The sequence below is a fragment of the Pyrgilauda ruficollis genome, unplaced genomic scaffold (genome assembly GCF_017590135.1).
Source record: "Pyrgilauda ruficollis isolate IOZ18807 unplaced genomic scaffold, ASM1759013v1 scaffold2, whole genome shotgun sequence".
Lineage (NCBI taxonomy): Eukaryota > Metazoa > Chordata > Aves > Passeriformes > Passeridae > Pyrgilauda > Pyrgilauda ruficollis.
The window spans coordinates 22,805,616-22,820,242 of record NW_024519206.1 but is presented as its reverse complement, the minus strand read 5'-3'; the positions used below and the strand labels follow the sequence as shown (position 1 = coordinate 22,820,242).

General features: G+C 43.0%; 1 protein-coding gene across 1 annotated transcript in view; it reads left to right on the top strand.

Moving 5' to 3' along the window:
* The first annotated feature begins 2,644 nt into the window (after positions 1-2,644).
* TMC2 (transmembrane channel like 2) overlaps positions 2,645-14,627 on the top strand; it is a 32,835-nt gene continuing 20,852 nt past the window's right edge. Inside the window, exons 1-8 of the mRNA XM_041466505.1 lie at positions 2,645-2,780; positions 4,933-4,980; positions 6,907-7,258; positions 7,996-8,148; positions 10,345-10,435; positions 11,354-11,435; positions 11,726-11,832; positions 13,650-13,748. Of these exons, the coding sequence (XP_041322439.1) occupies positions 2,645-2,780; positions 4,933-4,980; positions 6,907-7,258; positions 7,996-8,148; positions 10,345-10,435; positions 11,354-11,435; positions 11,726-11,832; positions 13,650-13,748 (1,068 nt within the window). The remainder of the gene's footprint in view (positions 2,781-4,932; positions 4,981-6,906; positions 7,259-7,995; positions 8,149-10,344; positions 10,436-11,353; positions 11,436-11,725; positions 11,833-13,649; positions 13,749-14,627) is intronic.

Sequence of the window (14,627 nt, the reverse complement as noted above, 5' to 3'; positions counted from 1 at the left end):
ATTTTGTTTTCTTTAACAGTTCGACAGAAGCAAGTAAGTGCTTGGAAGGGGTCTCTCACTTTTAAATGACTCTCTCAGATACGTTGTTAAATTTGGCTCTGGCAGTTGACAGGTTTTAGGTCCTCATCAAAATGTGCACACACAGATCAGGTATTATTGTTATTATTATTGCTCAAAAACCCTCTCAAGTAAAGATTACTTATAGATGAGATGAATATTGAATAAATGTAATCCATGGATTAATTAGCTAAAGCCCTATGTTAATCAGAAAGCAAGAAAGGGAGAAACACTAGCTCATTAAGCATTTACAAGTATGTTGTATGTGCTTCCAGGATTCAGTTACCCTCTCTCCATAACACAACTGTTTTTTATTTAACACTGGGATGTGTGTGAGACACCCAATGTCCTCCTATGCTAAAACTCAAAACTGCCAAATTATATAGTGTTAGTCATCACCAGTGTGAGGAAAAAAATACTAAATAACACAGTAAAAAACATTTGTGCTACAACTCCATAAATTGCATACACATGATATTTACGTAAGTAATAGCTGGATTCGTGGCTGTGCATTACTTATTCACACCTTGTGTGGAATAACTCGAGAGGTAAAAGACTCATCCATTAATCTCCTCCCCTCAATCTATAATCCCAAGAAATCCTAAGCCCTGCAAGACACTTGATCCTCTTAGGAAAATCAGGCTCCTGAGCTGAGGATGGTGGTGTGCTTGGTGCTGAAGCACTGCTGATGAACTCCCCATTGTGTGGCTATGCAAGTCCTGGTGGGCCCTGCAAGGGTCTGTCCCCTCTTTGATGGGCACACACAGACATGGAAAGTCCTCATGTGCCCCCTCTCCAGCAGCCCTTGAGGAGTCTTGCTGTTCCCCCAGGCTTGTCATGCTGAGGTCTCATTGTAAAATTTTTGTGTATATTTTTCCTTTAATGGAACGCCTTCTACCATCAAAGATGGATGTCAAAAGGATGTGAAGTGCACTTTTCTTACTTCACACACAGCATTTTCTAGAATATCCCACCATAAGGTTTTTTTCTCCATGAATAATTCCATGTTGCAATATCTTTTCTCCTTTAAACTTTCTTTTTTTTTTGTTTTTTTGACCAATGCTATTCAGTGTCCACAAACTACAAGCAGACTATCACACAGGCAAAACCAGCCCGGAGGTACGGCAAGATCTCCACCAGCCTAATTCTGGGGGGAAATTACAGATCTCTCTGCACTCACCAAAAAAACAAGGCAAAGAAGGCAAACAAGCCTGGCAAGACAACATAAGCATTTTGCACTTTTTCTTGGTCTCATCTTTCGTGACACCACTTTGTTGCACTGAATCCCCCTCACCTCCTCCCCAGTGTCTGCTGCCCAACCTTCCTATTCATCACAGCCTCTGGCACTGCCTGGCCTATCCCAAAAGTGACGGTGGCTCTGCAAGTCTCCCACATGTTCCTCCAAGGACATGTACCACAAGGAATCAAGATTCCAAGGTGTCTCATCATGCTTGTGTGGCTGCACATCAGTCTCAGGGGGACCATCACTTCCAGAGGAGTCAGACAGCGTCAGATGGAGTAGGTTATTTAATTCTCTTGAGATGCTAAAGCAAAGGGAGCAGCCTGTCATATGCAAAGGGTCTGTTGCACCACAGGCTGAATTGGAAAGGTAATGTAGGGATTTGTCCTTAGGGGTAAGTCCTTGGGCAGACATTTTAATAACATTCTTCATTAGGAAATAATTGCCAGGCATTGTGCAACTCCCTCCTCTCCATGGGAGGGAGTCCAACGGAGTAAGGAGTGTGAAAGGTAAGGGTCCCTACCTACACAAGAGTGAAATGCTGCCACCCAGCCTGTAACAACACAGTTTTGTCATGGCCAGTGCTACTACCTTTGGCAGTGTGGGTACAGGGCAGCAAAGCAACAGCCAAGCAGAGCTTATTGCAAATATGCTCATCCATACTGATGTGTTGCTCCATGGGAACAATGAGAAACAGCCCCCATTCCTGCTCTGTCCCATAAGCTGGCACCCCTCAGCTGTCACCCCCTCCATGAGGAGAGTGCAGGGCACTCTTTTCCCCCCGTGTGGCAAGGGGTGCCCAGGGTGGCTGCTGTGGATACCCCACACTGTGATGCCCCCACTGCTGTGAGCAGACTGTGAAATCAAAGAGCAGGTGTTTCATCTCAAGGCAACAGACAGAGGTATTACCTGGCCACACATTTGGGTAGTAAAATGAACTTGCAGTCCCCATCACTTTTCAAAATCACATTGGTACCTATGGGCATGCCAAGTGGCACAAGCTGCTTTGGAGCCTGAAGTCCCCATCACTTTTCAAAATCACATACTTGGTACCTATGGGCATGCCAAGTGGCAAGCTGCTTTGGAGCCTGCAGCTGTCCGAGCTCCAGTGCAGATCATGGGTGAATCACTGACTCTGTAGTGGAGTAGAAAACAGGATGCTCAACTCTGCCAATGAGATGCCCAGATGAACAGACCTTGAGCATGCAAAAAGCATCTGAGCATGCCTTGGTGGGAAAGAAAGGGTTCATTAAAGGACAAGGGACAATGGTTTTAAACTAAAAGAGGGTCAATTTAGATTCAGTACAAAGAAGTTTTTTGACAATGAGGGTGGTAAAACAGGGGCACATGTTGCCAAGAGAGGTGGTGGATGTTTTATCCCTGGAAAAATTCAAGGTCAGTTTGGACAGGTCTATGAGCAATCTGGTCTATGTGAAGATGTCCCTGCTCACTGCAGTGGAGTTGGAACAGATGGCCTTTAAAGGTCAGTTCTTGCCCAAACCATTCTGTGATTCCATGAGGCAGAAGCAGTGCTATCAGTGAGTACAGTACCAGGGGGTGGAGGCTGGGGTGTGATGAGCATCCACAGCCCTTTTGCCTCCTGCCACACAATTCTTCAGAAACTCAGTCTTCATTTAACTAGAGGGCCCCTAGATCCTCTGTTTGGGATGGAGATGCTTGGGACTGAGGCAACTGAAATATCTTGCAGAAGATCTGTTCCAGTACCTCCAGCAGCTGGGAATTTCTCCTTTTTTTTCCTGGAGCAGTATTAACTCAATGACCTAGCAATCACATTGGAAACAAACCATATCAACATATAGAGTTACAGGTGAAACTCATTCACTGGGAAGACCTTCACAAGGCACTCTCACTGCCTTCAGACCCAGTCAAGCCCACTGGTGTGGGGAACGCACAGTGAAAATGCCCTGTGCAATGAACTTGTAGGGTTAGAGCTGTTAATAATGTATGGGCATATACCATACATTATGTATTAAGCTCAGGAGAGCTGAGCTAAAGTCAAACATAGATCAAACAATTCATGGGATTGGACTTAAAGTACTTGAAAGGTGCCCCTAGACCCAAATTCAATGAGAAAAAGCAGTGGAGAGAGGTTCAGGCTGGCATCCCCTCAGTCACTACACCTGATCCAAAGCAGGAGTCATCAGCACATGCCAATGTGCTGATCAGCCTCAAGCTGGTCTCTGCAACACTCCTCTCTTTTGGGAAGGAAGGAAGGAATTACCATTCTCCCTGATAATCCTTGGAAAAAAATCATTATGCCAGGTCCCCGAGGGACACCTGCGCAAGCCAGGGGTCTGCAGTATGTTTCATAGATGATGTGAGGGTAAGCTTTCCTTTTGGGAGACCGAGAGAAACTCCCCACCAGGAATGCACCCTTGGGTGCTCTCTGTGGAAGCCACAGCTGAGGCAGACAGTGCAGGTTTTACTCTGAACACCACTCAGACAAAACTATTCTTGGCCCACTGAAAAACTGCAAGCTGCAGAATGCAATACAATACTTTGTGGTTCTAAAGGACCTTCCAAATGAGGGTCTCACATTAATTAATTAAGCCTCAGAGCACCTAGAAGGAAAATCTATCCTATTTTACCAGCAAGTGCAATGAGTATGCAAAGGTCACACAGAATAGAGGAGCAAAGGAAAGAGAGATCCTGGTATCCTGACTCCTGACTCTTTGCTGCATCTATTAGCTCATGAGTCCCCTCCAAGGGACACACATGGAGGACAAAAGGTGACCCACAGCTGTGTCCCAAGGGACACTAGCTGAGAGATTTAATAAGATGCAGGAGAATGACTAACGGGGTTACACAGATTGTCGCAGGTCAGTAAAGAATATGGCATTAAGAAAATTGATCCTTTGAAAACTTCCAGCCACATGCTTATGTCAGAACCAGACGTGACTTGTGTCTGTGTTTCATACGACACCACCAAGCACCCACCAAAGGGCTTTCCTTCATGTATAAATAATGAAATGCAATGTAATGCCAACAGGTGCTTTTTCACAGGGAGAAGGGAGAAGAAGGGAAAGTGTTTGGGTAGGCTGAGGCAGAGCCCAGGTTCTCCCTGCCTCTCCCACCCCTCCCTGTCCTCATGGCTCATGAGCAAGAGGTCACTGACGGCTGGACATGCCCATCTGTCTGCAATGCCAAGGAGACAAGCACACGGGCACTGGAAGAGGGAGTAACCTGTGTATGACTGGGGTGCGTGTGCAGCGTGGCAGCTACCGTGTCTGGGCAATAGACGGGAGGCTGCCATGGGGAAGAAAAAGAAAAGTGCTCTGCAGGTCATCCTGGAAGATGGTTGGTATCACTGTGAGATCATTTCAATTTGCATGCTGCCAAATACTTGACTAAACCTCTTGGGGCTTCCTGGGCACACCATTTTTCATGTCTCAAAGACCATACAATTTCAGTTTGTCTGGGCAGGGGACTTTTGTCAGTCTGTCTGCCAGACTAAAGTAAATATTAAGAGCATTGCTGTAGGGAAGGAATATAATGTATAATCAATAAGGAATATTCTGCCAAGCTCAGCTGGAACTTAAGGGTCAGCTGTGTCAAGCATCACACGTGAAAATTCCAGCAACAAATGCAATTACTCTTTGTTCTTTGTTTTGCAGCCGGAATAGAGTTTGATGGAGAAGTGGAAACTGACACAGAGAGTGAAGGTAATGTAGAGATTAACAAATGTGGTCCTGTTTGAAATACAAGAGGTGATACCTTCTCTTTTTCTCTCTGACTTATGACTTGCTCTACAACACGAACTCTTTCGTGAGCTACTTGCAAGCAAGCAGATTTTTCCCTTGAGGTTTGGCTTATAAGAGTGATATGTAAACACCATTCTTAAGCAGTCTGTCCTCTTTTATCCATGTTCCCAGAGTCAGAGGCTGTCAGAGCCCACATCCCTTGGGAGTCAGCCCCTGGTAAATCAGGCACTGCAGTAAAGCACCACCCTGTGCAGGGCTGGGGCTGCTTTGCCCTGTGCTGGGGTCCTGCTTGTCCTCCCTGTAAGGCTCACTCAGACCGTAATACACTGATCTTCATCAATCATGGCCGCAAGAAGATAACAATGAAAATGGATTGAAGGGAGACTTGTGACTGTGAGGGAAATCAGGAAAAGCCCATGGCAGGACTAAAAACACCTTTAACTCTGCATGTATAGTATATCTCAAGTGAGAGAGCTAAGAGGTAAGACCATAACAGCACTGGATAGGTGATACAAATGTAGCTGTCACTGCAAAAACAGTTCACAACTGTGTCTGTATTGCTCACAGAATATGAGAAAGCAAACAGAAAACTACTGGAACTTATATATTTTTTAAAATCATGTCCACCTTTTCTATATAGGCAAAAGAGGCAGTAAGATAAAGGTAACAAATTAATGCTTCATATTTAACCTAATACTTGAGAGGTTGCAAATAAAAAAAAAACTAAATTGTTGGCTGTCCAAAATGAACATTTTCCCAAAGAGAGCAGGTGGTCCTTTGATCTAGATGATTGACCAAAATTCAGTTTAGGTGGACCATTACATAGTAACTGAAACCTGCATAATGCCTCCTGAGAAATTAATTGGAAGCTCCTTCTCATTCCCAGTGTCAAATGTGACAACCACTGCCTACAAATTTTTTACCGCTAAAAACCAGAAACTATTTGCTTGTCATTAATTTCTAGCTTTTCACCAAACCAAAAATGCAAATATTAAAATTCTTTTTTTCGCTTCTATTTTTCTCACCTTTTAGGTTCCTCATTTTAGCCATTCCATCACAATTTCCTTCTTCTATTACAATATCTCAAACTTGTGACTTTCATCAGACAGAAATTTTGGAAAATAAGAAGCCAGAATACTCTGGAAAACTTACTATTAATTTTAATAGGCTTGGTAGTGAAAGAGATGGAGAGACTTGGGGGCTTTTAAAAATTTTTTCCCCCTTTCCATAAAATTCTGCAATTAAATCATGCTCCACTTCAATCCTTTAAGCTGGAAGCATTTCTGACTTCTGGACAGAGGAGGTTTTTAGCTTGCAATGCCAGTAAGAATGAAATGTGCCTCAGAGACTGTCTGGTCTTTTTCTTCTCTGAATAGAGACCATCCAATATAAAAGAAAACTGAGAGAAAGAAAACCGGATACTGCCTGTGCTGTGCCTTTTCCCTCTATAAATAGAAGAACTCCATTCCCAGCCTTGAAAAGTAAACATCTTTCAAGGACATCACATCAACAAGCAAACTACACATTGTGTAACAGACTGCAATTTCTGTTTCCTTTGTTCTGGTGTGTTTACAGGTCAGGGAGATATCTGTCTGTGCTGTCTGATGGATGGGCTTTTGCATTTGTAACTAATTTCCAATTTTCTTATGGTAACATGTAAGTCACTGATGTGCTAAATCGTGCTGCCTTAAATGGGAGCTGCACAAGCAAAGAGTTCCACCTGGTTCTTGGGCAGGGCATAACACAAAGCCCATCGAGATCAACAGGCACATACTCTTAGAATTTGCCAGTGTTTGCATCAGGTGTCCTCCCTGCCCATGCTCTTCTGATGAATCTTTATTCTGCCAGCATGGATTTCCTAATGTAATTGTTTGTTATCACTTGCAGAAGATAAAGTAAAGGACAAGAAAACTAACAAGCAGCCCCTCAGGGAAACTGGCAGAGCAAGCAGACTTCAAAGCAAAAAGCAAGAGAAAGACAAAGAAGAAAACGAAGACAAAGAAGAAGATGAGAGCAAAGAGGAAGACAATGGCAGCCAACAAAACAGAGCTTCTAGGAGAAAAAATTACCAAAGGAAAAACAGAGATGGAAAAAAGGCAAGAGAGGAAGGAAGCCAGAAAAAAGACAGAGGCAAAGTGGCTCCTAACAAAGATCAAAAGGAATCAGAAAACAAAGAAAAGAAAACAACCAAGAGCGGGAAGGAGGGGGAGAATAAACAGAAGAAAGGCAGGAAAAACAGGTAATTAAACAATCCCTGACTACGGTGCCTTGTTCAGACTGGCAGCGATATTGACATGCCAGTGGCATATGGATCAGAATGGCAAAACCAATAGACTGCAAATAAGTTCCCACTCTCCTTAAAGAGACACAGTGGAAAACAGTGTAAAACACCACAAAACCAAACTGTTTCCAAGTTAGTATCATTTCTCAACTAGGACCAGGTCTGTGCATGCAGTGGAGACTTAGTACCTACAGCCAGGGGTGGAAAAGCACACCTAAAGAAGATACCTTGAGAAATTTGGGCATGGAGACCTTGTTTTGGTTGGTCTATGGAAATATTCCAGTTAAGAGGTATCCCTTGTGTTTTCAAGTCTCTTCCTCTTCCAAATCTTGCTTGTCCCAAACTTCGACTTCTCCGCACATCTCCCATTTTGTTATGAAGGCATGAAAACCATTTTTCCAGAGCCAGCTGTAGCCCTGGTAGCTGTAGGCAATGTTCTATAGCTGACATGTGGCCCAAAGCACGACACTGAGTGAATTGTAGTGGGGCACAAATGGCTCCTCATTATCCTGGCTGGAAACAGCCCTGCTCTGAGTGTGATAGGCACTGGGATCACACTGAGCCAGGGGATGTTGAGGCACTGTGCCCACACCGGAGGGAATCCCCAGGGCCAGCAGCAGTCTGCCTACCCCAAGCAAGGCCTTCCCTCTACCCCTGTGAGTTTTTCTGTGTCCTTTATTTTGTGTGTCTTCCAGTACTTCTTCTGCTTCCTCCAACTCATCTGACGAGGAGTCACTGTCAGAGGAAGAGCTCGCGATGCTGAAGGAGCAGGTGGAGCAAAAGAAAAAACTGATTTCCACCATGAGGAACAAGCCCTGGAGGATGGTGAAGAAGCTCTCGGTGCTCAGGTACCCATCAACATGGGAAACCCCATTCCTGGGGTCTCTGCTGACTGTTATGAGATGTACTTTTTCTTTCCTTGTAATTACATATTTGCTGCTGCTGTAATACCAGAGTATCAGAAAAAGTGGGTGGCAGAACCTGGCCAGCCTGTCTGGGTAAAAATTATCAGAGTTAAAGTGTGCAATCTGATTTTCAGCCTCCGTAACCAAAGAACAGACAAAGTGCAAATCTGTTCAACTGATAGCCATGGCCAGGACATTCTACCCTTGTATTTAAAACCAAATGACTCGCTACAGTCAGGCTACTTGTTAAAGCAAACTCGGTACCCTGGCTTGCTTATTCATGCCTTTTGTCAGACAGAAATCAGAGCAGCTCAGTGCCCTGTTAGTGCACAGTCCTGAGACGGGGCTTCTTGGAAAAAATGCTGCATTATTTTCAGAGGTTTATGGAGCAAAGATAAATCTGCCACACAGCTCCTAATGAAGGTGGGAACAACTCAGCAGCAGAGACCCCTTAGTGCTGGGCAAAGGGGGACTGAGGAAGAGCAGACCAGGGAAATCAAAACCCAGGGGCTGACAAGGAGTGGCTCATAACAAACCATTCCCCTGTCAGGGCAATGATTCAGCTCCCAGCTCTACTGCTTAAGGAACCTCTGAAACCTCTTTCTACCAGGAGAGATTTCAAAATAGCATTGCAAAGCATGCATACATTTTCTTTTTAACTAAAAACCAAGCTATGTTAAACCATGGCACAGTCCCACAGGGAGTGGTGATGCCCCTGCTCTGTGTTTGCTGAAAGGTTGCTCAGAGCTGCAGTGACTGTGCTATGAAAGCTGACATCCACCATGCGTCTTTGCTTCTCTCTTTTATGCCCTGAAGGCCAAGACCTGTTCCATCTTCCAATAAAATCAGAAATTGTGAACTCTGCCAATTACTTCTGAAAATCTGGGTAAAGTCTATAACAGGGAATCTGTGTTAAAGCAACTTTTCCACCTCACAGCTGTGCTATGAGCCTGAGCTCATAACAAATAAATCCTTATGGCCCTAAAATTCCAAATTTCTGTAAGAAAAGAAAAAAAAAAAAGAGCAAAGCAGAGTTATTTCTGATGCATTTTTTCCCTGTGTTGTAGGACGCTGACTAAAATTCTACTTAGGATCATGTTAGACAATGTACTTCCATATTTTCATCTTATTTCTGAGCTATAGCAATCATCACTACCTACTAACGAACCTAAACAAAACTGTTGCACTGCTTGTGCAGGGGTCTCCAGAAAGGCTCTCAGCACTCTGTACATTCACTAGATATTTTGGCTGCATGAACTCAACCCTGGGAGAAGAAATTATTAGCCCCATTGCACAGATGAGGGGTGTAAAACACAAAGAGAGGGAAACAATATGTTCAAGACTTAGAAATCTCGCTTTAGGTTTGCAAATGAAGTCACAGGTGATTTTTCCAAGGTTACAGGCAGACCTAGACAACTATTTATACCAAGTGGAAGTCCATCTTTCCCACAGGCTTAGGATGGCATAAAATCTCCTGAAATTTAATCTCTTTTCATTGGCAATGCCAATATACAATATAATTTTATTCACAAGCTCAGCATACTCAGCATAACAGCATCTACCTAGACTATTTTCTCTGTATTTCCCTTAGATATCCTAGTGTAAAACTCGTTTCATTCTGCAGCTTGATTTTACTGCTGACTAGCATACACTCATTCCTCCGGCACTGAGATTATCCCCTTGGGCTGTTTGCACATCTCTGATATTTATCCTGGGAGGTGTTCATAAAAGGAAACTCCCCTTGGAGTTTGTTTCACTAGGCAATGTTATTTTCTCCTTGACCAACGCATCAGGAGAGAAAAATTATTACAGGCATGCAGGCTGAGAGAGCTCTGCAGTGAGAGAAATGGGCAAGCTTTTAGTTTGCACCTGGGGAGAAGTGTGGAGCAAGATTTGGGGCACTAACAATACTTAAAGCAAATATAAAACATTTCCATATGAATGTGAGTGCTTTGGGGACCTGACAGTCCTGTGTGGGTGTCTGAGCTCTGCATGGCACAGCAAGAGAGCAGGTGGGGGGAGACACCAAGTCCCCACCTTGATTCGAGCACGGTTGCTGATCCCACTGCTGCAGGCAGGGGTGAAAAGCTAAAGACCCCTCTGCTGTTTTAATAACCTGCTTGTTTATATTCCAATTAGGGAGGCACAAGATTTTGTAGAGAAGTTTGAAGGAGCACTGGGAAAAGGAAAGGGCAAAAAGTTGTATGCATATAAGATGATGATGGCGAAGGTAAGTGCTACAGTGATGTCAGCGAAAGGCTTGGATACTCAGTTATGTATTCAGCACATTTTTAGGTTTATTGACCTCTATTTGGTGAAAGAGGCACAGGGAAGTCAGAATAAAACTTACTGCCCACCTTCAAAAAAATACTAGCTGGCTTCAAATTTACGACTATTGGAGAAAGAACAGGGGGAAATTCACCCCAACCTGAACTTCATTATGACCTTTCTAGAAGCAAGGGAGGGTTTACAGGAGCAGGGAAAACCATGGCTTTCTGGCTGCAATTTCCAAAACCTTGATATGTGGGAAAAGAGATCCCTAAAGGGGAAAGAGGCCCTGCCAAACTCTTGCCCTACCCCTAGTCCTGTCAAATTTCATCTTCTCCAGTGATGAGGAAATAACAGGGAGAAGGATGGCTGTGCTTTGAGACTGAAGTTGGTAGCCAAGTTGCATGTTGTCATGGAGATTATATTGAGAAGTGCAAAACAGAGCCAGACCTGAGATTATGAAATCAATGGGAGTTTAGCTGCTGGCCTTGTGAGGAAAGATTCGAGCTCAGTGTTTTATCAATGTTGTTTTAAACAGAGTTTGTTCTGAACCAATTCTTTCAATCCAGAGGCAGGTCTGAATTTCCCACCTCTATATAATCTGATCAATCCATAGAACAACTGCAGCTTTCCAGAAGCCTGGAAAAGTTAAAACTCTCAAAACCCAAATCATAAATGTGAACATTTGGGAGTGTGGGTGATTTTTGGTTGAAGGGAGTTTGTGAAATAGTCCAAAAGATAAGATCCAGACAAGAGTTCCTACTTTGGACTTTACACCCACACCTAACCATGCTACCAAACTCTGATATTAGAAAGTCCTGCTTCAGAGCAGACCCCCTCTTCACACCTCTCTGCTCACTGCAATGTTGTCTTGTTTCAGAAATGGGTGAAATTTAAGAGAGACTTTGAAAATTTTAAAACTCAGTGCATACCCTGGGAGATGAAGATAAAGGAAGTGGAGAGTAAGTTGAAGTTGCTGTGTGGTGGCAGTGGGGACATTTTCTAAGATTGCCTTGTGTTCATACAAACAATGTTCCAACTTCCTGGTCCTCAGTCTCCACTCACCCTGGGCTTCAGTGCCAAACAAGGAGCACACAGCCCTGGCAGCTCCAGGTGTTGCTCTCTCCAGCAGCTGTGCGGACACTTGGGAGGCTCATGGGAAATCTCTCAAGGGGAGACCTGAGGGTAAAGAGTTGCTGAGGACAGTTTAACCCTCCTAAACTCCTAACCATGAAATGTCTTCTGCTTTAAGGTCATTTTGGCTCCTCTGTTGCTTCCTACTTCATATTTCTGCGGTGGATGTATGGAGTAAATCTTGTCCTTTTTGGGTTAATATTTGGACTGGTTATCATTCCAGAGGTAAGTGCTTAATTCTTCTTTCAGTAATATCTTGCCCTTTGCTTGACGCAAACATGACATTGACAGGACAAATGCCTTATAACAGGCATCACTTTAGATAAATGACATGCCTGAGGACGATTATTTACAAAGAGTTACTGACAAAGAAACGGAAGTCGGCTTGATATCAGGAGACATAAAATGCTATCACAGATCCTGCCCATCCAGCAGCTGAAACAGCGGCTCAACAATCTATCTAATTCAAGGCTAGTTTTACATTCTGACTAAAGTGAAGAACATGACATTGCAATCCTAGGCGTAAGATCTGGTCTGCACGAGCCACAGGAAATGGATTGTGCTCTGAAAGTAATTAAGTACCCTCAGTTTCGGGCCCTCTGGGGAGCATGGCCATGGCACAGCCCCTTGGGGAACAGACAACTTCCCAGCACTTTGCCAACTAACACTTGCTTGGGAAATAACCCTTTTTTGTACTTCCAATTCATATGATCCACAAGCAATTGTTTTATTTTTAGTTTTTCTATTTCTCACTCTTCTTGGAGAATGAAAAGGATCTCATAGCCAACTTTATATGATCGTTTATTGAAGAATTTTTTAATGTAGCCATTACAGCTCTGGCTAAATTACTCAGTGCAGTATTTAAAGGCTATGCAATCCACAGACAGTGGCATCTGTTCTGTTCAGTGCAGAATTTTATGGAGCAAAAATGCATTGCAGAATGTCTCCAGAGGACCGTGCTTTTGTTCTCCATAATGTGCTTGCTCACACTATGGAAAGGGAAAGCTCAGTTTCCCCCCAGGACGAGGAAATATAACCATTAGCACTGAACAATACAAATGTGTTTGGTTAGGAACTATGCGTATGGCAGGAGCTCTCCTCTCTGAAGTGTGCACACTGTTACTCACTGCCTACTGAGCTGTTACGATACGGGAGAGTAGCTGGGCAATAAACATTTAATCATAAATTATTTTGAGTGTAATTAGATAGCCCTAAAAAATAAGTGATAGATGATATGTTTTTCTAGGCTGTGAATGCTAATGAGATATTTTGGTATTGGCAGCAGTCAGCTTGTAAATATAATAATTCTCCGTAGCCCTTGGCAATCTCTGTCTGGACTTCTACTGCTCCTCCAGCTGCAAGACCTGCTTTGCATGGTGCCATCAGGACAGGCTGTGCCATAAAAACTATTCTTTGCATCTTTTTGTCATACTTTTTTTTTTTTCCAAACCTAATTGCCCTTTACCTCACCTTGAGAACATCTTTCAATTCAGGACTGAAAAATACAAATTATATTGCAAGCTTGACCCAGTGCTCTTGACTTCTCTCAGAGGAGTAGCTCTGCATAAATAGATGAAGTTAATCCCTTTACTGCATTAGACCCATGAAGTTCAAGCAAAGAACTCCTTGCTAAACTAAGGACATTTCAACTGCAGATGTTCATTGAGGACACAGTTTCTCCAAAAAATATTTCCTGTGCAATGGATATGTCCAGGTAAAGGGAAGTCCTCTGGTTATTTGCGTGAAATTAATACTAAGTATAAACAATAAATGTAATACTGTACATTAATAAATATACTTAGTACAAAATATTAGTAGAAATAATTAATACTAAATAATTATAAACTAAATTAATGCTAAGCAGTTTTTTAAAAATTGCTGCTCTAGCATTAAGAAATAAAATAAAAAATAATATCAAAATCAACAGAAAAGGAAAACCAACCAAAAGCAAACGAAGAGAGACTCATTAAGAAAAAAAAACCTGTTAAAAACTCTTTGGTGTTTTATAGTATACATGCATCATTGTTATTAATGTTCTCCAGGTTCTGATGGGAATGCCATATGGGAGTTTGCCAAGGAAAACTGTACCCCGGGCTGAGCAAGCAACAGCTATGGATTTTTCAGTTCTTTGGGATTTTGAGGTAAGTACACAAGTGTTAATCATAAAAGATAATTTGAATAACTCCTAAAATCCCTCAGAAGTTAGTGGTGCTACAAGGATGAATTTGTTCCAAGATAAACTAGGGGAGCACCTAATTATTCCAGAAGAAGTCTGGAAAGCCTTCAGTTGCAACAAAATCTTTGCGGATGCTGAGATTTCTGGCCAAAACAGCACGTCCACGTGCAGACACCTGCATATGGATTTGAACCACTTCCATATACAAATGTGCTGTCTGGTGTACATTATGTGTGTGCAGACTCAAAAGCCATTTTTCTTCCAACTGGGAAGGCAGCAAGCACGCAGGTGAGAGGCTGGAGCTGCTCCAAACCAGGCAGCCAGACAGAGACTTCAGGCTACAGACCCCCTTCACAAGCAGGGAGCACCTTGCCAGACCACTGAAAGGATTGGGAAGGGGATGGCTCCCCAAGTGCCTGCCCTCCCTCTTCCCCTGAAATATTTACGTGAGCTTGAAGCGCAAACCAAAGTTTAGGACTTGCACCCAAAGGAAAATCCCAAATTTCCAGCCATCTCTGGGTGCTTGCCTACAATACCAATTCATCTCCCATCCCTTCAGTTACTTTGAAGATTTAAGCCAAAGGGAATAAGTGTTTTTAGGTGACAGCCCAAGAAAAGGTATGCACAGGGGATGAAGACTTTCAGATGTAACCAGTGCCTTGGGATCTGACTTTCAAAGTAGTTACTTCTGTAAATATTTTTTAAAATTTTATCAGCACTAGCCCACATGCTACAAGCACGGGACCACATGCTACAGTCCTTCTGTAATAAACCCCTTTGCAATTTCCTTAGCTAAAAAAAAAAAAAAAAAAAGAAGAAGAAAAAAAAAAAGAAAAAAGAAAGA